The sequence below is a fragment of the Neoarius graeffei genome, chromosome 8 (assembly GCF_027579695.1).
Source record: "Neoarius graeffei isolate fNeoGra1 chromosome 8, fNeoGra1.pri, whole genome shotgun sequence".
NCBI lineage: Eukaryota > Metazoa > Chordata > Actinopteri > Siluriformes > Ariidae > Neoarius > Neoarius graeffei.
This window is the reverse complement of record NC_083576.1, coordinates 47477554-47501607: the sequence shown is the minus strand read 5'-3', so window position 1 is coordinate 47501607 and position 24054 is coordinate 47477554. Positions and strand designations below refer to the sequence as shown.

The window sequence follows — 24054 nt, the reverse complement described above, 5'->3', positions numbered from 1 at the left end:
TACACTAAATTGCCCATAGGTGTGAATGTGTGTCCACCACCAGATGAGGGTTTGGGCCCCTCTGGTGTGCTATAATCACCCAAGAGAATTCATGGAAGCTAGTTGCAGAACAGTTCCCTGGATGGCTAACCCTCAACTATAAGGATGGCGACATACAGATCAAATGCATCTACAAAAACTGAGTTTACATAGTTTACATAAGCTACATGCCGTCTTCACTGAGCACATGAGAATACCTCTTGCCATTCAATTTTCTCTAAATTATGATAATGTTCTCAAAATTCAAATCAAACAAGGGATTGCATGAAAGGAAACCTGCATGAAAATGGCTTGTGTCATGTTAATTTAAAGTTTCCTGGATATAAGAGTTTTATCATATAGGAGAGATTCATTATCGACACCATCTAGAGAAAAGAACACATGAAACTATGACTTTCTATTTTTAGAAAGCATTTGGATTCATTTCTGCTGCAACCTCATCTCATCTCATTATCTCTAGCCGCTTTATCCTTCTACAGGGTCGCAGGCAAGCTGGAGCCTATCCCAGCTGACTACAGGCGAAAGGCGGGGTACACCCTGGACAAGTCGCCAGGTCATCACAGGGCTGACACATAGACACAGACAACCATTCACACTCACACCTACGGTCAATTTAGAGTCACCAGTTAACCTAACCTGCATGTCTTTGGACTGTGGGGGAAACCGGAGCACCCGGAGGAAACCCACGCGGACACGGGGAGAACATGCAAACTCCACACAGAAAGGCCCTCACCGGCCCCGGGGCTCGAACCCAGGACCTTCTTGCTGTGAGGCGACAGCGCTAACCACTACACCACCGTGCCACCCCTGCTGCAACCTATTAAATGAAAAGTTTTTATATACAGTACTACATTTTCAAAAAACCTGTATATGTGGAAAAAGTGATTTGGAAATATTAAGTTACACATACAGTGTTTTGCAAAAGTATTCATCCCCCTTGGTGTTTGTCCTGTTTTGTTGCATTACAAGCTGGAATTAAAATGGATTTTGGGGGTTAGCACCATTTGATTTACACAACATGCCTACAACTTTAAAGGTGCAAATTGTTGTTTTATTGTGACACAAACAATAATTAAGATGAAAAAAAAAACAGAAATCTGGAGTGTGCATAGCTATTCACCCCCCAAAGTCAATACTTTCTAGAGCCACCTTTTGCTGCAATTACAGCTGCAAGTCTCTTGAGGTATGTCTCTATTAGCTTAGCACATCTAGCTGCTGGGATTTTTGCCCATTCCTCAAGGCAAAACTGCTCCAACTCCTTCAAGTTAGATGGGTTGTGTTGGTGTACAGCAATCTTCAATTTATGTCACAGATTCTCAATTGGATTGAGGCTTTGATTAGGCCATTCCAAGACATTTAAATGTTTCCCTTTAAACCACTCCAGTGTAGCTTTAGCAGTATGTTTAGGGTCATTGTCCTGCTGAAATGTGAACCTTCAATCCAGTCTCAAACCTCTGGCCGACTCAAACAAGTTTTCTTCCAGAACTGCCCTGTATTTAGTGCCATCTATCTTTCCTTCAGTCCTGACCAGCTTTCCTGTCCCTGCAGATGAAAAATATCCCCACAGCATGATGATGCCACCACCATGCTTCACTGTAGGAATGGTGTTCTCAGGGTGTTGGGTTTGTACCACACATGACATTTCCCATGATGGCCAAAAAGATCAATTTTAGTCTCAACTGACCAGAAAATCGTCTTCCATGTGTTTGGGGAGTCTGCCACATGCTGTTGTGCCAATTCCAAACATGTTTTCTTAAGCAATTACTTTTTTCTGGCCACTCTTCCATAAAGCCCCGCTCTGTGGAGTGTACGGCTTAAAGTGGTCCTATGGACAGATACTCCCATCTCCGATGTGGATCTTTGCAGCTCCTTCAGTGTTACCTTTGGTGTTTTTGTTGCATCTCTGATTAATGCCCTCCTTGCCTGGTCTGTGAGTTTTGGTGGGCGGCCTTCTCTCGTCAGGTTTGTAGTGGTAACATATTCTTTCCATTTTGCTATAATGGATTTAATGGTGCTCCCTGGGATATTCAAAGTTTGGGATATTTTTTATAACCCAACCCTGATCTATACTTCTCCACAACTTTGTCTCTGACCTGTTTGGAGGCTCCTTGGTTTTCATGTTGCTTGCTTAGTAGTGTTGCAGAATCAGGGTCCTTCCAGAACAGGGTGATTTATACAGACATCATGTGACAGATCATGTGACACTTTGATTGCACACAGGTGGATCTTAATCAACTAATTATGTGACTTATGAAGTGAATCGGTTGGAGCAGCTCTTATTTAGGGGTTTCATATGAAAGGGAGTGAATACCTATGTATGCTCCAGATTTCTGTTTTTTCATCTTAATTGCTGTTTGTGTCACAATAAAACAACAATTTGCACCTTTAAAGTGGTAGGCATGTTGTGTAAATCAAATGGTGCTAACCCCTAAAAAATCCATTTTAATTCCAGCTTGTAATGCGACAAAACAGGACAAACACCAAGGGGGATGAATACTTTTGCAAAACACTGTATAATGTGAGGCCTAAATGGCTGAGATCAAATTAAAAATCTGGGATTATTTTTTTTCCTTAAAACTGCAAATAAACAGAAAGATTTAGAAGATCGAATTTTCAAAAACAAAAAAGGAAATGTGTAACATCTTGATTATTCAATATACAAGATGTTGCAGAATATCTACATTACAATTTAAATGTAAGCAATGTATTTAAATTTGTGATATTGACCATGTTAACTGCTTTGGACAAAAGATCAGATTTTCCGTGAGTTTTATCCCTTTCATTAAAGCACGTATTCAGACACCACTCAGGTGGATCTGATCTATAATGGATCATAAGGTTTTGCACACACTTCTGGAGTCCATGGCAGCTTGAGTGCACATTGTCATTAAAGCAAAAGGGGGATGTACGAAATACTAAGAAACTCATGAGAAATTCATGAAAATACTTGAAAGATTCTCCTGTTCATGCAAGTTGTTACTGAAAATATTCTTTGTAATGAAAAGCTTTATGTTAATTTGAAAAAGTATGCCAGGCAGAAGCATTTTCACTCATAGTCTAATACTTTTGGACCCCACTGTATAAGACAGAGTGAATGTACTTAGTAAATACCACTCTCTGACTGAGATCACCAGACTGTCGCACCTTTTTACAGTGCTTCATGACTGAGTTTTGTTATGTTAAGCCAATAATGGCAAAACAACAACAACAACAACAACAACCCATATTATTCAGTAATCCACCTTAAATCATATGATTAAGAAATAGCAGTGACAGTGCGAGGGAAGGTATGTGATGATGAGACTGAGGAATGGTTGTGTGGACCTGCTGAGCTCTTGACACAGTTTAAAGTGTTAGTCTTACGAAAATGACATCACCCCTGGAAATTATACTTTATAAAACTAGACATGTTAAATAGTTTACTGTCTAAATTATATTTTAATACGAGACCAGGAACATGTTCGATTTAGCCAGTAAAGTTTGGCTCTTTAAGTCCGCTATTACACGAATGCATTCCTGGTAAGTTATTGTTAATTCAAAGGAGGTGACGTCATATGTGCAACGCTTGAAAGTTTGACGGCATCTCTGGCTTTGTCTGCTTTGCAAAGTGTAGCACGTTTTTAATTTTTTTTTTATTCCAAAACAAAATTAAAACCAAAGCATGCCTCCTAAGAGGTGTGTCCTTCAAGGCTGTTCAAGTGTAACCGATTTTTTAAAAAAGGGTACTTTTAGTCCATCATAGCCTAAAGTCGGCAGGACACTTACAGAATGTATGGATTTGATTTATACAGACAAAGAGAGGTAACTTCAAGCTGACAGTATGGTTTGGTGTCTGCTCTATACATTTTGAAAAAGATAAATTTGTGAAGCAAATTCAGATAGAAGGATTTGAGTGATGTCTGGTATCCGGAGCAGTTCATTTTGTCTGGAAACATATGGGGTGCCAAGTGTCACCGGGCCCATTTCGTGGACGAAATGCATTTCGTCCATCACAGAATGCATTTCGTCCATCACAGAATGGATTTCGTCATCACAAAATGCATTTCGTCGGACAAAATGCATTTCGTCCATCACAGAATACATTTCGTCGGACGAAATGCATTTCGTCCATCACAGAATGCATTTCGTCGGACGAAATGCATTTCGTCCATCACAGAATGCATTTTGTCGGACGAAATGCATTTCGTCCATCACAGAATGCATTTTGTCATCACAAAATGCATTTCGTCGGACGAAATGCATTTCATCCATCATAGAATGCATTTCGTCATCACGAAATGCATTTCGTGGTACGAAATGCATTTCGTCCATCACGAAATGCATTTCGTTGGACGGAATGCATTTTGTGATGGACGAAATGCATTTTGTGATGACGAAATGCATTCTGTGATGGATGAAATGCATTTCGTACCACGAAATGCATTTCGTCCATCACGAAATGCATTTTGTCCACAGAATGCAGTATGGTAGATCACGAAATGAATTTCGTCAATCACAGAATGCATTCCGTCCGATGAAATGCATTTTGTGATGGACGAAATGCATTTCGTCCGACGAAATGCATTCTGTGGACAAAATGCATTTCGTGATGGACGAAATTCATTTCGTGGGACGAAATGCATTTCGTCCATCACAGAATGCATTTCGTCATCACAAAATGTATTTCGTCCCACGAAATGCATTTCGTCATCACGAAATGCATTTCGTCCGACGAAATGCATTTTGTGATGACGAAATGCATTCTGTGATGGACGAAATGCATTTCGTCCATGAAATGGGCCCGGTGATGGATGAAGTGCACTTCGTCCGACGAAATGCATTTTGTGATGACGAAATGCATTCTCTGATGGACGAAATGCATTTCATCCACGAAATGGGCCCGGTGACACTTGGCACCCCATAGAAACAAAATTCAGAAGCGCCATCCCAAAGAGTAAAGCGCTCACCACACAGCAAGTGTTAGGCACTTTCACTTTTAGCTCTGGAGCCAGCAGGAGCGGGTGGCGCGTTGTGCCATATGCATTGTGCGCAGTGAGCTCGCAACAGCCAGGAATTTGTTAGGGTTAACCTCCAAAACTAAGTTGCTCATAAAACTACAACCTTTTCTGCTTCTAACAGTCCCAGTTAAGACCATGTAGACCCTTTCTATTTTGTGCTACAATGTTAGGTGGTGGTGGTGGTGGTGGGGGGGGGGGGGGGGGGGGGGGGGTCAGTGCGCAATTACCATTATTGATTTTTACTAAAATCACTATACCTCTGCAACCATAAAAGGTTTTTACAACTCCACTGTCTCATTCAAGTACTTTTATAACTCTCACTCCAGACTTTACAAGACAGCCATTGTCATCAAGCACACCTTTTCCCTCTAATTTACAGTGTGATAACTGCCTAACTGTGAAATCAGATAAGGAAGCTCTACGGTCCAAAATTAAAAGGCTGGAACATAAAGTAAAAGAAAAGGAAACACAAATATGAGTCAATCAGATCAATTGGGTGAATAGAGTCAGTGTGGACACAAAAGAAGGCAGTGGCGGATATGACGTTACACATGCAGCGCCACTGACCTGTAAATCGCTGTGATCTAGCAATAGTGGACAAGCTTTTAGTGATTTTTGGAACAGAATTCAGATGCTAAAAATTTCTTTTTCAAGCCAATTTTTTTTATTTATCGGTGAACTTTACAACCTATTTAAGCATATCACACACAGAAGACCCGGGATTTTATGATATCATTTTCGTAAGACAAGCACTTTATGGAATTAAAATCAGGAGATGGTCAAAGTAAAATGTATATATGCCAAATCCATCAGTATGGAATACAGTGTTCTTTCTCTGCCCTACAGGTCTAGTGACCTCCACTGAGCATAGCAAGGAGCTGGAGGAGCCGGGTAGCATGAGGGCTCCTGTGCGTCAGAACCCTGCCCGAGCTGGCCGGAACCAAAGACCCTCCGGATGGAGGAGGAGGCGCCCTCGACCCCGCCTGTCCCACAAGGGGCCCATGCCATTTTAGATCAAGGTTAGTCTTAAAATACACAACTCATTGCTGAGACAGACAATTGATGTTTTAACAAATCAGAAGATTGATGAAAATTCATTTGAAATGGATATGAACAAATTAGAAAGGACACAACAAAGGGCCAGGCTTTCCACTTTCTTACAGTCCTTACAAAGAAAGAAATGAAAAGCACATTCAATAGCATACAACAGCTAATCATTTTTCCTTGGGAAAAAAAAACAAAAAAATGTAGTACTTTCATTTCTAAATGAAAAAGCCCCCCCCCGCAACACTGCACACCAAGGAAATCAGAGGAAAATTAAATGTAAAATGAGGAGAGGAGAAATGTAACTGATGTATCCTCATTTTTCTCTGTTGTTTACACAGTAAAAATCATAGTTTTTTATGCCATGACTGTACTTTACACTGGGTTCAATACATCGACTCATTTTGAGTAGCTCTATGGTATATCTAGAACTAACAGGTTGCCCGGCTTTGCCCGGGTTCCTGGGGGGGGGGGGGGGGGGTGAAGCTTGGACGTAATTTTTTTTAGTATGTGACATATAATATATTAAAAACAAACAATTCTAGTTTTATATTCTTTATTAGAGCAACACAAATATAAGCTATATACATTTCTCCTGGGAAAATATTTTCACTTTGTAGATTTTTACATTTCAGGTTCTGATAAAACATGCTGTGTTATATATATATATATATATATATATATATATATATATATATATATATATATATATATATATATATATATTAGAAAAAGGGTTTTAAGAGTAATACAATAGTCAGTTGGAAGGGTGGAGAGAAGATATCCACCAAGAAATGAAAGATACTTTGTTGCTACATACTTCTTACTTCATCCAAACATCCACCACCTAGGGGCCCACCGGGGACCCCTGGAGCCCAAATATGGAATTTCTGAATTCTGCCAAATTGTGGCTATCTCCTGTACCTACGTGCCAAGTTTAGTGAAGATCTGTCGAGACTTTGTGTTGATAAATGTAACATGAAAGGCATTGAGGGAGGGGGTGGGTGGATGTTGTGCACCCCAGGGACCTCCCTGGGGCCTGTACATGAATTTTGCTTATATCTGCAAAATTCCGGGTCATCCCCGGACCTACTTGCCAAATTTGGTGAAAATCCCTCGAGAAATGGCGACGTTAGCTCAAGACAAACTTTGCTGCTGATTATATAGATGACAGAGTGTAACCACATTATATAAGTTGTAAGGAAGAGATTTCACATACATTTTGGCAATTAAATAAAAACACCTATGTAACAAACCTACGTAACACACACACACACACACACACACACATACACAAAATGCAGAACAGATAAACTCTGCATGGTATAATACCCCTGCAGGAGGTAGCAATCCCATAACACAAGTCCTGCTATAAATTAACCTCATATGCAATTAATCCTTTCAGCAGATGCAGGCAAGTCAACCCTTTCTAGTATAGTTAATTGTTCTTCAAGGCATGGAGATGAAAGCTCCAAAAGAAGAGAAACCCAAGCCCCCATATCCTTCACAGTTTTACAATCGATGGTGAATTATAGTTTGTTATTGTTTTGGCCCGATTTTGTCTGGGAATTTTCTATCCCCTATTCACTCTCTCCTGTGATCCGAGAGAAAAAAAAGCAGTGGTGACGCTACAAAGGTGAACACAAAGAGCAGGCCCATGGCATGGAAGCCTGTACTTGTGGGACTACGCATGCCTTTAAGTGTTCAATGCCTCTCCTGGCCAGTTAAAAATGAGGTATTCTCTTGGCGAGTTAGGCAGTCAATGCTTGTTTTTGAAGCCCAGAATTTTGGCGGGGCACAATCAGGGAATCTGCAGGAAGTTGTGTAGCTCTATTAAAGGAAACGGCTGAGTGATTCACAATGCACACTCCAAACCAGCACTTCAAACCCAAACAACATGAAGACTTCTCTTTCATTCATCCTCTTCTTCGGCTCCTCTCATGCCTTCCTGGAGTTCAGAGTTCATCCTGTTCAGCCTTTTCACCCACATCCCGGCAGACGTAGTTGACTGAGCCAGCTCATTTCGCTTGACTAGTGTGCCAATCAAGCTGCCAGTGAATGGCACCATGAGAACAATTATGGACTCTCAAACCACAACATTCCATGTTCAAAAGCTAATCTAATGAAATCCATTTGAAGCTTGTCACTATTTCAATGGAACACTATAATGTTGCTAGACTAATAATTATTTAGTAAAGAAAAAATATGAATCACAGAGTAAATCACAAATGTTCGCCACCTGGGATAACCGTGCACTGAGCCTCTAACCTGCATGTGGCTAATGTATATCACATTTTTCAATGGGTGACAAAAGCTGCCTTGTACTTCATCAACCACACCTGAAACTGGGTGCAGCCTGACCAGAAGAATGAACGCTCCTCTAGTTTAGCATATAGGCAGGGAACCGTTGAAAAAAGCACTTTAACTCGAAAGACTAATTTCATTTTTTATCATGTTTGCTAGGGCGGCATGGTGGCGTAGTGGTTAGCAGTGTCGCCTCACAGCAAGAAGGTCCTGGGTTCAAGCCCAATGGCTGGCAAGGCTAGAGTTTGCATGTTCTCCCTGTGACTGCGTTGGTTTCCTCCAGGTGCTCCGTTTTCCTCCACAGTCCAAAGACATGCAGGTTAGGCTAATTGGTGGCTCTAAATTGACTATGAGTGTGAATGGCTGTTTGTCTCTATGTCAGCCCTGCGATAACCTGGCGACTTGTCCAGGGTGTACCCCACTTCTCACCCATAGTCAGCTGGGATAGGCTCCAGCTTGCCTGCAACCCTGTAGAACAGGATAAGTGGCTACAGATGATGGATGGATCATGTTTGCTAATTTGTTTCCTGATGATCACAGGCATACATTTTGAAACAGCATGACATTGTACATGCCAAGTGGAAGAAAACAACTGGGTTAATAGAAAGATGTTGAATGATTCAATTCAATTCAGTTTTATTTACAAAGTGCTTTTAAAAATGGACATTTTGCATTTTTACAGAAATCTGGATATGGATTTCGATTTTGATCCCGAGTAAGCAAGTCAGAGGCAACAGGTAAAAGGATAAACTCCCTGAGATGACATGAGGAAGAAATCTTGAGAGGAACCAGGCTCAAAAGGGAACACATCCTCTTCTGGGCGACAATTAATGGTTCTTTAATTAAACTACACTCTGAATAAGTGGCAGTGGAACTGAACAGTGTGTCCGTAACAAATGGAACAAGAGGAATAACTCTTGATTTTCTCCCCTTAGCTGACCAGCTGACCTTAACGGTGTCAAATGCCTTGTTTAGACAAGTAAATATAACCACGACTGACTATTACAGTCCACAGCAGCCTTGCTTGCAACAGACCTTATGCATTACTGTAGACTAGATTCCTTCTTCAGCAAAGAATGTCAATGAATTCTAATAAAGACAGAAGCACATCTATGTTTATGACCGAATCACAGCTGTGCTGATATTCAGTACAACAGCATGACCTCAAGCGTGATATTGCTGATACAGTGTCTTGGAAAAAGTATTCATCCCCCTTGGTGTCTGTCCTGTTTTGTCGCATTACAAGCTGGAATTAAAATGGATTTTCGGGGGTTAGCACCATTTAATTTATACAACATGCCTACCACTTTAAAGGTGAAAATCGTTGTTTTATTGTGACACAAACAATTAAGATGAAAAAACAAAAATCTGGAGTGTGCATAGGTATTCACCCCTGCCAAATTCAATACTTTTTAGAGCCACCCTTTGCTGCAATTACAGCTGCAAGTCTCTTGGGGTATGTCTCTATTAGCTTAGCACATATAGCCACTGGGATTTTTACCCATTCCTCAAGGCAAAACTGCTCCAACTCCTTCAAGTTAGGTGGGTTGCGTTAGTGTACAGCAATTTTCAATTTATGCCACAGATTCTCAATTGGATTGAGGTCTGGGCTTTGATTAGGCCAGGGGTTCTCAACCTTTTTCAAGCTGCCCCCCCCCAATCTGGTTCATTGCAGTTGGGGCTCCCCCTCCTCCCGGCACCCCCCCTTACCGGCCCCACCCCCACTACACCACCTTGCATAGATAGATAGATAGATAGATAGATAGATAGATAGATAGATAGACTATTATTTTTAGGCAAACACTATTATTATTATTATTATTATTATTATTATTATTATTATTATTATTATTATTATCAGTAGCGTTAGGTAGGCCTATCATCATTACTAGGCTATTGTTATAACTGGAAGTAGCATCAGACTTCTAATGTGAGCTTGCAGACATTATTATTATTACTATTATTATTATGAGTAGTGGTAGGCCTATTATCATTACTAGGCTATAGCTGTATAATTATGAGGTTACATGTTTTGCTGTTATTATTATTATTATTATTATTATTATTATTATTATTATCATCAGTAGGCCTATTATCATTACTAGGCTATTGCTATAACTGGGAATTGGCACTAGACCTCTGATATGAATTTATGCTTTATTATTGTTATTATTACTAGGCCTAATAATAGGCATATCGTCTGCATGTTTTACAGAAGCTTGCAGGTAGGCGATGTTAATGTGAGACCTGAGCCTGCTTTGCCTTGCAAAGATCCTCAATTTTTGGTGCAATGTCTGATAAACATAGCCTCAAATCATCCTCGATTTGTGCACGATTGCGGTATTTCGTTTTGAGTGAAGTCATTTTTGAGAATCCTGCCTCACACAAATATGTGGACGCGAAAGGGAGGAGAATCTTCAAGGCGACGTCACAGAGTTGAGGGTATTCCTGCGTCAATGCTGCCCAGAATGATGAAAGAGGGCAGGAGGTAAAAAGTTCCTTCAGCCTACTGTCACTCTTCAGCTCAATAAGCTGTTCTTGCATATCAATTGACAGCTCGTTTGCTGTGCACACAAATGGATCTCGAACCCACGCAAAAGAGCGATAATCCTCTTTAAAGTACGTCGCAAATTCTTTTCTCATTGCAGACAGGTGCTCAGACGCTGATTGAAATAGAGAGGAGAAATCATGTGACGTGCCTGCAACAGTGATAAAGTCTGCAAGGCTGGGGAACATGTCGCAGTTCCCTCAACTGATGCGGCCATGCCAGAGGTCAATTTTTTGTGTGAAGGCGTCCACTCTGTCTGCGAGGAGCAAAATATGAGTTTCGCGGCTTTGCAGAGACAAGTTGAGGCCATTCAAACGGTCAAATATATCGACCAAATAGGACAGAGACGCAAGCCACATAGCGTCATCCAGATGCTTCGCCAGATCTGATTTGATTTCTGTCAAAAAACACTTCACTTCCTCTCGCAGCTCATACAACCGCTGCAACACTCGCTCCCTGGAGAGCCAGCAAACTTCAGTGTGCAGAAGCAGCTGTTCGTGCCCTGACCCCATCTCCTGGCAGAGGACCCCAAACAAGCGAGAGTTTAGCAGCCGTCATTTGATTAGATTTGTCATTTTCACGGATTGGTTCAGCACGGAGTCAAAGAGAACCGGCATTTTTTTAGCAGCTAATGCTTCACGATGGACCATACAATGTGTCCATTTCACAAGTGGAGCTACTTGCTGAACACGAGCAACTAGGCCACGCTCGCGGCCGGTCATTGCCCGTGCACCATCCGTGCATAAGCCAATGCATCGGTCCCAAGCCAAACCATTTTCACGGATAAAAATATCAAGGACATTGAAGATGGCTTCTCCTGTAGTGTGCGGCTGAAGAGGCTGGCAAAACAGGACATCCTCCTCAATCCCCTTGTCACGCAGATACCTGACATAGGCGAGGAGCTGTGCCTGCCCAGCAATATCAGTGGATTCGTCCAGCTGCAGCGCGTAGTAAGGACTCTGTTTTATGAACTCTATGAGTTGCTCTCTGATGTCATTAGACATGTCTGAAATCCTCCTAGTGACTGTGTCATTGGACAGTGGTACTGCACCGAGTTTGGCTGCTGCACTATCTCCTATCATTATTCTTCACGTCTTGTGCGGCCGGCAAAATGAGAGTCTCGGCAATTGTATGCAGTTTACCCAGTTTAGCTATTCTTTTGGCCACTACATACGATGCCTCCAAATACTGTTTAGACACAGTGCTGTGCACTGAAATGGCTGCCTGTTGCTGATGGAGGCCATCAAGCTTTCTTTTAAAATATTCTGCCGGTTTATCTTTAATAGCAGCATGTTTTGTTTCGAGGTGCCTTTTAAGTTTGCAGGGCTTCATGCTGTCGTTTGCTAGCACCTCGGCACACACGACACACTGGGGTCTCAGATCAGCCGTGACTGTAAATCCAAACTGCAGGTATGCTTCATCGTACCTTCGAAGCTTTTTTGCAGCTGGTGGTGCGTCAGTTGCCTTGTTAGTCCTCACTAGAAATCTCTCCATTTTTGTTAATTATAATTTGGATGTGTGGCTATGTTAAGAGACAAGTATCGGGGACTAATCAGACGGGACTTATGCACGTTCTTTAATGCAAGTGTTTAACAATTTTGCAGGCAATACCAATTTTATTTGAAGACTTAAGATTGTAGTCCTGAGTGAATGAATGAGTGAGTGAGTGAGTGAGTGAGTGAGTGAGTGAGTGAGTGAGTGAGTGAGTGATTGTCTTAGTCGCATGTGTCATATGTGTTGCAACACGGTGAAAAAGGCAGAGGCTTACCCTATTAGCTAAGTGCACGCTTAGCAGTTAAAAAATAGCTAGGGCTGAGATTGGGATAGTCTTTAAAAAGACTTTTTGTGGTATTAGTCTTTAAAAAGACTGTTTGGGTTTGAAGTAAAGGCCTAAAGTTAGATCGATATCAACACTGATAACAGATAGACTAGCGAGAGCTGGCACAAGCGAACTTGGCAAGAGACTAGACTAGAGTGAATGAAGCTCAACGCGTGTGCAGATGCTTATATAGTAGGCTAGCCTAGCAGTTACGTGACATCGCGTCACAGGCTCAAAATACTACCCCCTGTATTGGTAAATTTGAAATTAAACTGTGTGGTTGATTTGTTTCTGTGTTATAGTAGTCCAACCACTTGCATTTTCGACATGGGAATTTTCCTGATTTTTTTAAATGATTTTTTTTCCTGATTTTTTCCCCCTCATCCTAGCCTACTCGCCCCCCCCCCCGGGAGAGTGTCCACGCCCCCCCAGGGGGGCGGTCCCCACCGGTTGAGAACCACCGGATTAGGCCATTCCAAGATATTTAAATGTTTCCCTTTAAATCACTCCAGTGTAGCTTTAGCAGTATGCTTAGGGTCATTGTCCTGATAGAATGTGAATCTTCGTCCCAGTCTCAAACCTCCGGCTGACTTAAACAGGTTTTCCTCCAGAATTGCCCTGTATTTAGTGCCATCCATCTTAATTTCAATCCTGACCAGCTTTCCTGTCCCTGAAGATGAAAAATAACCCCACAGCATGAGTCACTTCACTTCACATGCTTCACTGTAGGAATGGTGTTCTCAGGGTGTTGAGTTTGCGCCACACATGGCATTTCCCATGATGGCCAAAAAGATCAATTTTACTCTCATTTGACCAGAGAATTTTCTTCCATGTGTTTGGGGAGTCTGCCACATGCTGTTGGGCAAACTCCAAACGTGTTTTCTTAAGCAATTACTTTTTTTTCTGGCCACTCTTCCATAAAGCCCCACTCTGTGGAGTGTACGGCTTAAAGTGGTCCTATGGACAGATACTCCCATCTCCGCTGTGGATCTTTGCAGCTCCTTCAGTGTCATCTTTGGTGTCTTTGTTGCATCTCTGATTAATGCCCTCCTTGCCCGGTCTGTGAGTTTTGGTGGGCGGCCTTCTCTTGTCAGGTTTGTAGTGGTGCCATATTCTTTCCATTTTGCTATAATGGATTTAATGGTGCTCCCTGGGATATTCAAAGTTTGGGATATTTTTTATAACCCAACCCTGATCTATACTTCTCCACAACTTTGTCTCTGACCTGTTTGGAGGCTCCTTGGTTTTCATGTTGCTTGCTTAGTAGTGTAGCAGAGTCAGGGTCTTTCCAGAACAGGTTGATTTTTACAGACATCATATGACAGATCATGTGACACTTTGTACACAGGTGGATCTTAATCAACTAATTATGTGACTTATGAAGTGAATTGGTTGGACCAGCTCTTATTTAGGGGTTTCATATGAAAGGGGGTGAATACCTATGCACACTCCAAATTTCTGTTTTTTTCTTCCATCTTAATTGCTGTTTGTGTCACAATAAAACCACAATTTGCACCTTTAAAGTGGTAGCCGTGTTGTGTGAATCAAATGGTGCTAACCCTCTAAAAATCCATTTTAATTCCAGCTTGTAATGCGACAAAACAAGACAAACACCAAGGGGGATGAATACTTTTGCAAGACACTGTATAAATATATTCAATGGTTAGTTCCAATCCACTAATTTGATTGATCGACCAGAGTTCCAAGAGTGCTGATATTTCGCAATAATAGCATTGAGACGTTTCACAGTGTATCACTCCTCTTCTTACATAAAATGGGTTACTATCACGGGTGATTGCTCTAAGACAATGAGGGAGGCTCAGCCTCCTCTAAAAATGACGAACATCATGTAGGATGAATTGCGCTAGGCTTATGTTATAGCCGACCTTATAACATTGCTATTTCAGATCCAGAATCATAGAAATATATGTGCTCAACCCACTACAGTGCGAAATCATTCTGTTATAACTTTCCCCAGTTCACCTAATGTGTGCGTGAGTTTTTCCCCCTCGTGACAACGTGATGCAGCCCAGCCTCAGTGCACTTCAATGGCATTTGGGAGCGATGCGCTTTTCAATATCAAAATGCAAGACGATTATTGGACAAATACTGCGAAAACGCCCGCCCATGGAGTCCCACGGACTCCCAGCCTCACAGTGGGAGGGACATGGCAAAGCTTTCCGCGAGGAGACTGGTGATTGGTGAAAGCGGCCGGATATTTTCTTTGATTGACAGCTTGTTTCAAATATAGACAGGCAGCGGTGAATTTCATTTCAGGCCCATGCGGATTCGCAAGTGCTGTGGTGTATTGTAAGAGATCAGCTTACATTTTGATTTCATTCATTACATACGGTTTCTACCAGTTTTTTAGTTTGTATATATTTTCATTGTAAATAAAGTGTAAATATAGTGTTGTCAAGTTTGCTATCTTAGTTCCAGAAATTTCGTTTATTTGAGTGACTGAACTTGAACTTGAGGGGGCTAGTCCGTGCGCTAGCAAGAAAGCTGCGCACGGATGCTAAGCATTGTTGATTTAATTTTGGCAAAGCCATTTGCCAGTCTTCCTTTCGAGGAAAAAAATTAAAATTAAAGACCAGGGTAGACCAACGCCTCAAATTGACTTGGCGAAAAAGGTAGGGAATAATACTCATTCCTTTCAGCTCTCCTGGTACGAGAAAGTGAATTGGCTAACAGCAAGTGATCCACATCAACAACAGTAAATAGGCTACTTTAGTAATATGTCATGGATGGACCAAAAATATAGAATCTATTTAAAATGTTTATGCTGAGTATGTTATATTGGAATATATATTTCTCTGGATATGAATTAAACACAACTACAATTTGGAAAACATTTTTAAACAAAAACACAGCCGAGAACATTTCACACTACAGACCTGGATTAAAAGTGAAGGGTTATCAAAATTGTCAATAAAACATTTCTCAGTCAAAATAAGTAAAATATAGGGAAAGTGTCATTGAATGAAATGTGTGGCACCCAGCTCTATGTTTGGCTCCCCAAGGTCAGTGCTTGTGCCTATTCCAGAACACTCTGCTGTTACTGCTGAGGTTCCTGACAAAGAGCTGCTTTCAATAATGATCAATTTTTAAACAACATGCCACAATTTTAAAATATAAAATGTTAAAATATACCCCCCCAACACCACCATCATGTATATTGGACAATAGGCTAATGGGCCAAAAGAACCTGTTATTTCACAGTTTGTGACCCTGCCAACAATCAGCCAGATCAGAGGCAAGAGTATGGGCAAAATTGATGTGTTTTTTCTTTTTTCTTTTAAAATCTGGAAATATCGTAACCGACCAGCCTCCCCTGTTTGAAAGACTACCAGCCGCCACTGGTTACTATGGTAGTGTTAGTGACATCATCATTGGACATGGCAAATGATACTTTTCAGGAATGTAAAATTTTGACTTAAAATATGAAAGCTTGTCAGATGAAGATAAAAAGGAAGAAGGGATGCCAATTTTACCAGAAGCACCTTTAACGGGAATCTACAAATCAATGTGCACTCACTATCCAGATAGTGCTATAAAGTGAGTGTGGCCTCTTCAGAGTCCACTTGCAAAACAAAAATTAATGGAACATTTGGCCATATTGTGTCCAAAATGTTGCTTCCTCAATATTAATTTCTCATTTATAAAACAAAGCAATATTACACAAGAGGGAGTGCTGTTGTACTGAATATCAGCACAGCTGTGATTATCTATCTTTCTGTCTATCTACATACAGTACTCGTAAAAATTTTGGACACACCTAATTTAATGCTTTTTCTTTATTTTTATGAATTAAGAGTCACTTCGTGTCTTAAAGTAATGATGGATGTCGTTTCTCTTTACTTAGTTGAGTGGTTCTTGACATAATGTGGATTAGTACAGTTGTGGAATAGGGCTATTTACTGTATTTTTATAATTTACTATTTACCATTTGATCTCAAACGCATTAAGAAGGCAAGAAATTGCACTAATTAACTTTTGACGAGACACACCTTCCATCCATCCATCCATTATTTGTAGCCACTTATCCTATTCTACAGGGTCGCAGGCAAGCTGGAGCCTATCCCAGCTGACCATGGGCGAGAGGCGGGGTACACCCTGGACAAGTCGTCAGGTTATTGCAGGGCTGACACAGAGACAAACAACCATTCACACTCACGTTCACACCTACGGTCAATTTAGGGCCACCAATTAACCTAACCTGCATGTCTTTGGACTGTGGGGGAAACCGGAGCACCCGGAGGAAACCCACGCAGACTCCACACAGAAAGGCCCTTGCTGGCCACTGGGCTCGAACCCAGGACCTTCCAGGCGACAGTGCTAACCACTACACCACCGTGCCGCCCAAGACACACCTGTTAATTGAAAAGTGTTCCAGGTGACTACCTCATTAAGCTGGTTAAGATAATGCCAATAGTGTGCAAAGCGTCATCAAGGTAAACGGTGGTGTAGAACTTTGAGCGGGTGGGTGGAGCACAGAAGTACGGCAGGCCAGAACTGAGTTTCCAAAACTCTTTATTTTTGCACTTTTCAGTGACTTTACATTTTCCCAGCCACACATGCACGCACACACACAAGTCGTCTGGTTGGGGAGAGAGCTCCCTTCCTCTGCTCGCTCTCTCCTTTTATGGGGCGCAGTCACTGAGGAAGACATACAAACACAGGTTAACTGACACCAAGTGCAGTGATTCTGCCACTTACCTTCATTGACTCCGCCCTCCGTTCACAGACCGACGCTTGACCACGACCCCGCTGCCACGTACCCCCACCGCCCAACTCAGGCCAGGCAGCTGTCCGGCCTGCAGCTGACTCCCCCCCCCGACGGGAGAGGAAGTCCGCCACGACCATCTGTGCCCCCCAGCCTGTGGATCACCTTGAAGTTAAAGGGCTGGAGTGCCAGATACCAACGGGTGATCCGCGCATTGGCATCCTTCATGCGGCAGAGCCACTGGAGGGGTGCATGGTCTGATCAGAGGGTGAAAGGGCGTCCCAGCAGGTAGTAGCGGAGGGCGAGGACTGCCCACTTGATGACCAGGCACTCCTTCTCTATCGTGCTGTAGTGGCCCTCATGCACCGACAGCTTTCTGCTGATGTACAGCACTGGGCGATCCTCCCCCTCCACCTCCTGGGACAGAACAGCCCCCAGCCCTCTGTCCGATGTGTCCGTCTGCAACATAAAGGGGAGAGAAAAGTCAGGGGAGTGTAACAGTGGCCCCCCACACAGTGCAGCCTTTACCTCACAGAAAGCCCACTGGCATTGCTCCGTCCACTGGACCAGATCTGGTGCCCCCTTTTTAGTGAGATCAGTCAGCAGGCTGGTGACATCTGAATAATTAGGTATAAACCTACGATAGTAGCCAGCCAGCCCCAGGAACTGTCTCACCCCCTTTTTGGTCTTGGGCCTTGGGCAGGCCACAATCACTGCTGTCTTATTAATTTGGGGACGCACCTGCCCATTGCCCAAGTGGAAGCCCAGATACCGAACTTCCACCCGCCCAATCGCACACTTCTTCGGGTTGGCTGTGAGACCCGCTCACCTCAGCGACCCAAGGATGGCCCTTAGGTGTTGCAGATGCCGCGGCCAGTCATTACTATAGATTATAATATCGTCTAAGTATGCAGCCGCATAGGTGGCGTGGGGGCGGAGGAGCCTGTCCATAAGCCGCTGGAACATAGCGGGCGCCCCAAACAACCCAAAAGGAAGTGTGACAAATTGGTGTAAGCCAAACAATGTGGAGAAGGCCGTTTTTTTCTCTGGATAATGGAGTCAAGGGGATCTGCCAATAACCCTTTGTCAAATCCAGTGTCAAATAAAAGCGAGCCGTGCCTAGTCAATCCAGCAACTCGTCAATACAAGGCATTGGGTACGCATCGAATTTAGACACCGCATTGACTTTTCTATAGTCTACACAGAACCAGACCGACCCGTCGGCCTTGGGCACCAAGACCACCGGGCTGCTCCAGTTACTGTGGGACTCCTCGACGATGCCCATGTCGAGCATGGCCTCGAGTTCTTCCCGAACCACCTTTTTCTTGTGTTCGGGCAGCCTGTAAGGGCGGCTGCACTCTACCACCCCCGGGGGCGTCTCAATGTGGTGTTCTATGAGGCAGGTGCGGCCGGGCAGGGGCGAGAACACATCCGAAAATTCGGTCTGCAACTGGCAACCTCCGTGAGTTGGGTCGGGGAGAGGTAAGCGATGTCAATGTTCCCTTTTGAACCTCTGGCCCCAGCTCCGTCTTCTCCAGAACCAACGACACCAATGCTACGGGGACCTCCTCGTTCCAAAGTTTGAGCAGATTGAGGTGGTAAATCTGTAGCGTCCCACCCTCCGTAGTGGGGGAACGGGGTGAGGACGAGGAACAGAAGGGGAGGGGGAGAGAGAGGAGAGGGGAGAAGAGGAGACATGCTGTCCTGCCGTTGGAACAGCCGCCAAATGGTCCTCCGCCAGCTCGATGGTCTGATCCAGCGACACTGGGCGATGGCACTGGACCCACTCCGCGGTCCCTTCAGGAAGTCAGGCGATGAACTGCTCCAGTACCACCAGATCTACGATTCCCTCGGCGTCGCGGTTGTCAGCCCTCAGCCACCGCCGGCAGGCGTCCCGGAGTTGCTGGCCAAACGTGAACAGCTGGCCGACCTCCTCTAGGCACAGAGCGCGGAAGCGCTGTCGATGTTGTTCTGGGGTGCGCCCCACACACTGGAGGACGGCCTGGCGCAGGTCTGCGTAGACCAGCCAGCTGTTGGCGGGGAGCTGTAGCGCGGCCAGCTGCGCCTCGCCCGTTAGCAGGGGGAGGAGGCGCGCTGTGCGCTGTTCCACCGGCCGGCCCCAGGCCTCTGCTGCTTGCTCAAAGAGCCCAAGGAAGGCCTCGGGGTCGTCGTGCAGGCCCATCTTCCTCAGGGTGAGGTGGGGAGGGCCCGCGGCGGTGGAGGTGGTGGACCCCGCCGATGCGAGGAGGTGCTGGAACGCCTGACGATCTTCCTGTTGCACCAGCACCAGGGCCTCGAACCTTTGCTCCTGCTCCTTCCGGAGGGCGACTAGCGCCTGGTGCTGGCTCTGTTGGACTGTGGCGAGGGGGTGGATCAGGTCTGCGAAGGGGGAGGACTCCATGGGGCTGTTCTCCTCTGTGCTCCGAATCCCGGGTTTCAGCACCACTGTAGAACTTTGAGCGGGTGGGTGGAGCACAGAAGTATGGCAGGCCAGAACTGAATTTCCAAAACTCTTTATTTTTGCACTTTTCAGTGACTTTACACTCTCCCAGCCACACATGCACGCACACACACACACAAGTCATCTGGTTGGGGAGAGCGCTCCCTTCCTCTGCTTGCGCTCTCCTTTTATGGGGCGCGGTCACTGGGGAAGACACACAAACACAGGTTAACTGACATCAGGTGCAGTGATTCTGCCACTTACCTTCCCTGACTCCGTCCTCCGTTCACAGACCGACGCTTGACCACGCCCCCGCTGCCACAGGTGGCTACCTTGAAGAATTTAAAATATGAAACATATTTTGGTGGGGTTTTTTTTGACACTTTTTTGTTGACCACATAGTTCCATATATGTTCCATATGTTAATTCATAGTTTTGATGTCTTCATTACTGTTCTACAATGTAGAAAATAGTCAAAATACAGCAAAACCTATGAATGAGTCGTTGTCCAAACTTTTGACTGGTACTGTACATGTACCTGCTGTATGTCAGTGCCAATTCTGTTCATCAGAAAATTGATATCAGTGACATGTAAATAAGGTTTTAAATTCCTTTATTTTTTGTGCTTGTACATAGAAAAGCCCTGAACTCCATATTCATTAAGGAAAACATGCAAAGCAGTCTAGATGTATTATTTTGCACCCTTTATTTATTTTATTGCATTACAGCCCCTGTAAGTAAATCAGCTGGCATTGTTTTCTCTGATGGTTATTAAGTTTGTCTGTTCTTACTGAGGATACTATAAGCTAAGAGCTGCTGTTAAGTGTGACTGGAGTTTCTCCAGTGCATCCAGAATGACTAACAGGTTTCAGGTTTATGCATGTTTTTACATGATTTATACAGGACTGCATGTGAGAAGCAGAAAACAAAATGTTAGAACCTCAGTTGACAAAATGTGACTTGACTTGAAAGTTGTGATAATGGGACCACAGCATGAGCATTAACAGTCCTTTATGAGGTCCAGATGCCATTACATTAAAGAAAGAAACAGGAAACTGTTTCCTTAAAGGCCTTCAAGAACATACAAAACAGAGTGAAATTTCAGGGTAGTTCTCGTGCCACATGGTTGAAAAAAAAGCTGATAAGAGAGTCACTTTATATCCTACTTTGCTTTTGAAAATACAGACATCTCTGTTTGGTTCGAGGAACAACACAATAACTCACCACGATGAAGTCACAGAACAAAATGATGATGGTGATTCACAAACAAAAAAAAAACAGTGAGATTCGAATCTGATTATCATTGATGTATCAAAAGATGTTTGGGGTGCTGCCTCGTATCAGTCAATGGAGGCTGTTGTTATTGAACAAAGCTATCTTTATTATCAGATAGGAACAGAAAAGTTAAAAAGGAGGATGAAAAAAGATAACCTTGAGTTACACTGACTGACGCACAGTTTAAAGCATGTTATAGTATGACGTACTGTTCTGCAAGAACATAAATTTTTCTTTATCCAGATTTCATTTGTTGAAAAAAGTGCTGGGTTTTTGGTTTTTTTTGGACAACCAGGCTCAATCTGGTTGCTAATGGTCTCTCGCAAAGCAAACTTTTAGTATTCAGTAGAGTTTAGTATATTTTGTCAAAAAAAAAAAAAAAACACCAAATGCCACCAAGAACAATCTACTTTCCCAGGGGGGATTTGACCGCCATGACAGATAACCACTGACTTTTTGCAGACACACACAAGAAAAGATCGCGCTTACTCACTACTACTTCAGTCAAAGCAGTTTTGTGAACTTTTTTGAACCACTGGCTCCTTGTGCTCATAGTGTTCCAAGGTTTGTTCTCTGACTGAAAACTGGAGCGTAAAGGAGAAGTTTAAAGGGCAGAATGTAACCTTTATATTTCGGAAACTTGTAGCCAGAAAAGTGTGCAAAATATCTCAGACACTCAGTGGCCCACGGGCAGAATATATGAGGCTGAAACCACACTGATGATAACCATAAACAGAACATAACAGTTACAAACATTACTGACTGGACTTCCTCCCCCAATGCCTATGCCCATTTCTATTAATCTAGAACTTTGTTGCAAATATATTTGTCATAACCACCAGTTTAAGACTTTATTTTGTTTCTTTCTTTTCTAGGCACTGTTTCGAGCGCCCACCCCTTTGGTTCTGATTTCAATGCTCTTCCTTTGTCTTAGGGAGGGCCCTGTAACAAGGGGTCTTTCCAGCCCAGCCTGAAGAGTGATGTCCATAGCACCTGCTGGTTCTTCAAGAAACTCTTCTTCTGTCCACAAAATACCAGGACAAGCCACTCACCCTCAGCTCTATGAAGAATTGTGGGCCAGGAATGGGGTGGGGGGATATAGAGCCTGAGCTATCAGATTCTATCTCTGTCTGTCCATCTCTCTCTCTCTCTCTCTCTCTCTCTCTCTCTTTCTCCTCCAGTGCTTTTCCTCATGAACCTTTTAAAGCCCTTTCATTGCCACACTTTGCATGATGTGTGAGCACCAAGAAGCCTGATCCAAAACAATCTTCATGCAAAAGTGTCAGTTTTTTTTCTTTGAGGTGTGCTACCCCATTCTCTGCTGTGTAAAGATGCCCTTTGTTCCAGTGCTGTGTTGTGGCAAATTCTGGTGTGAACAAAATGTCATATGCGAGGGAAGTGACAGGGATGTGAAGGTAAAGGCACTATTGAAAACTTCATCACTTTTATCCACTTTCATCTTTTGACAAAGGTAACAATGGTTCCTTTCATTTTACCTTATGTCTGATAAAAGTAGCTACAACACGTCATTTTTTATTTTTATTTTATTTAGTTACCACTGCTGATTATATAATTACCTCTGAATTTTGTTGCTTTGCATTAAAAGACTATCGTCAGATGTCAAGTAAACAAAAAAACCTATCTATGGTATATGGATTGACTGCATTTCATCATTTTTGTACTGACACAACCTTCATTAAGGATTATTGCTCCTAAATGTTTTGCTATCCAAAGTGTATTTTGCATTACCCTATAGACACCCTATAGACATCGCAAAGTTTAAGCCACAGTGTCTCCTTATAGGATTGCACTACTCTACTAATCCTGTGTCACGTCTGTCGTCCACCCTCACTCTTCTCCTCACCACAGCAGACATACATGACTGTTAACTGGCTGGGGCAGCCTGCCCTGCTCAGCAAACCACCTCTCCTTTTTTAATGAAGTGCCAAATAGTAAATCGATAATGCGATGCTGCCATGAGCATGAAAAGAAAAGAGACAAACGAACACGTTACCTCTTATTTAAGTCTTGAAACACCTAAGCATGTGTATGTATAACACCATATGTGTTCTGACATCCAACTTAGAAAATCAATGGTAGCAAAGAAACATAGTTGAAACAAATCAGACCAAAAATCTATCAAAGCAGACACTTCATGAAAATGCAGTAATAGTCTGTTTTACATACCAACCAGTAGTGCTCTCTTCTCTGACTGCTGTGCTGAAGGCTGAATTGCCCCCTAGGACAGAGATATTTGATTGACACAATAATATGCCTTTATTTTACACCATAGTGGAACTTATTACTTTTTTAAAATTTCAATGCTATCTTTGGTTTCGATTTTTTTTTTCTCAGGGTGCTGTGAGAGAAGCCTGTACTGGAGTTTGTGCTTTTATTTAAGAAACACACATACAAACATGCTTATACATGCACTGTTCAGTACAGAGTACAACATATCTATGTTATGTGATATATATAAATGTTATATATATATATATATATATATATATATATATATATATATATATATATATATATATATATATATATATATATCCCTGTCTATGTATCCACCATTATAACTATGTATTCAGATTCAGTTTTTGTAAGCCATTATCACTCTCCCTGTTTGGGAGCGGTTGCCTTTTAGCCTGAGCCTCTTCAGCACAGGTGGCCATTGCTTTGATTGCTGTGGTCATTGAATCCCATTGCTAATCTATTTCAGATGGGCCTCATTGGTTGTTAGTGGGAGTTTGAGGCCCTTGGAATCTGAGCTCATTGACAAATTGGCTTAGTTCGTGACCACGCATACCCTCTTCTTCTGTGGGTTTATCGCAACCATGTAACACTCTATAATCTAAG

The 24054-nt window shown here is 42.9% G+C and overlaps 1 protein-coding gene across 2 annotated transcripts in view; it reads left to right on the top strand.

The window, feature by feature from the left end:
- Positions 1-23655, top strand: part of apln (apelin) — a 41337-nt gene extending 17682 nt beyond the window's left edge. Inside the window, exons 2-3 of one of the 2 annotated variants that reach the window (XM_060926919.1) lie at positions 5883-6055; positions 22127-23655. In XM_060926919.1, the coding sequence (XP_060782902.1) occupies positions 5883-6049 (167 nt within the window). In that variant the 3' untranslated portion in view covers positions 6050-6055; positions 22127-23655. Of the gene's footprint in view, positions 1-5882; positions 6056-22067 lie in introns of both variants that reach the window. The other variant, XM_060926918.1, reaches the window with a different exon arrangement.
- The last annotated feature ends 399 nt before the right edge of the window (positions 23656-24054 follow it).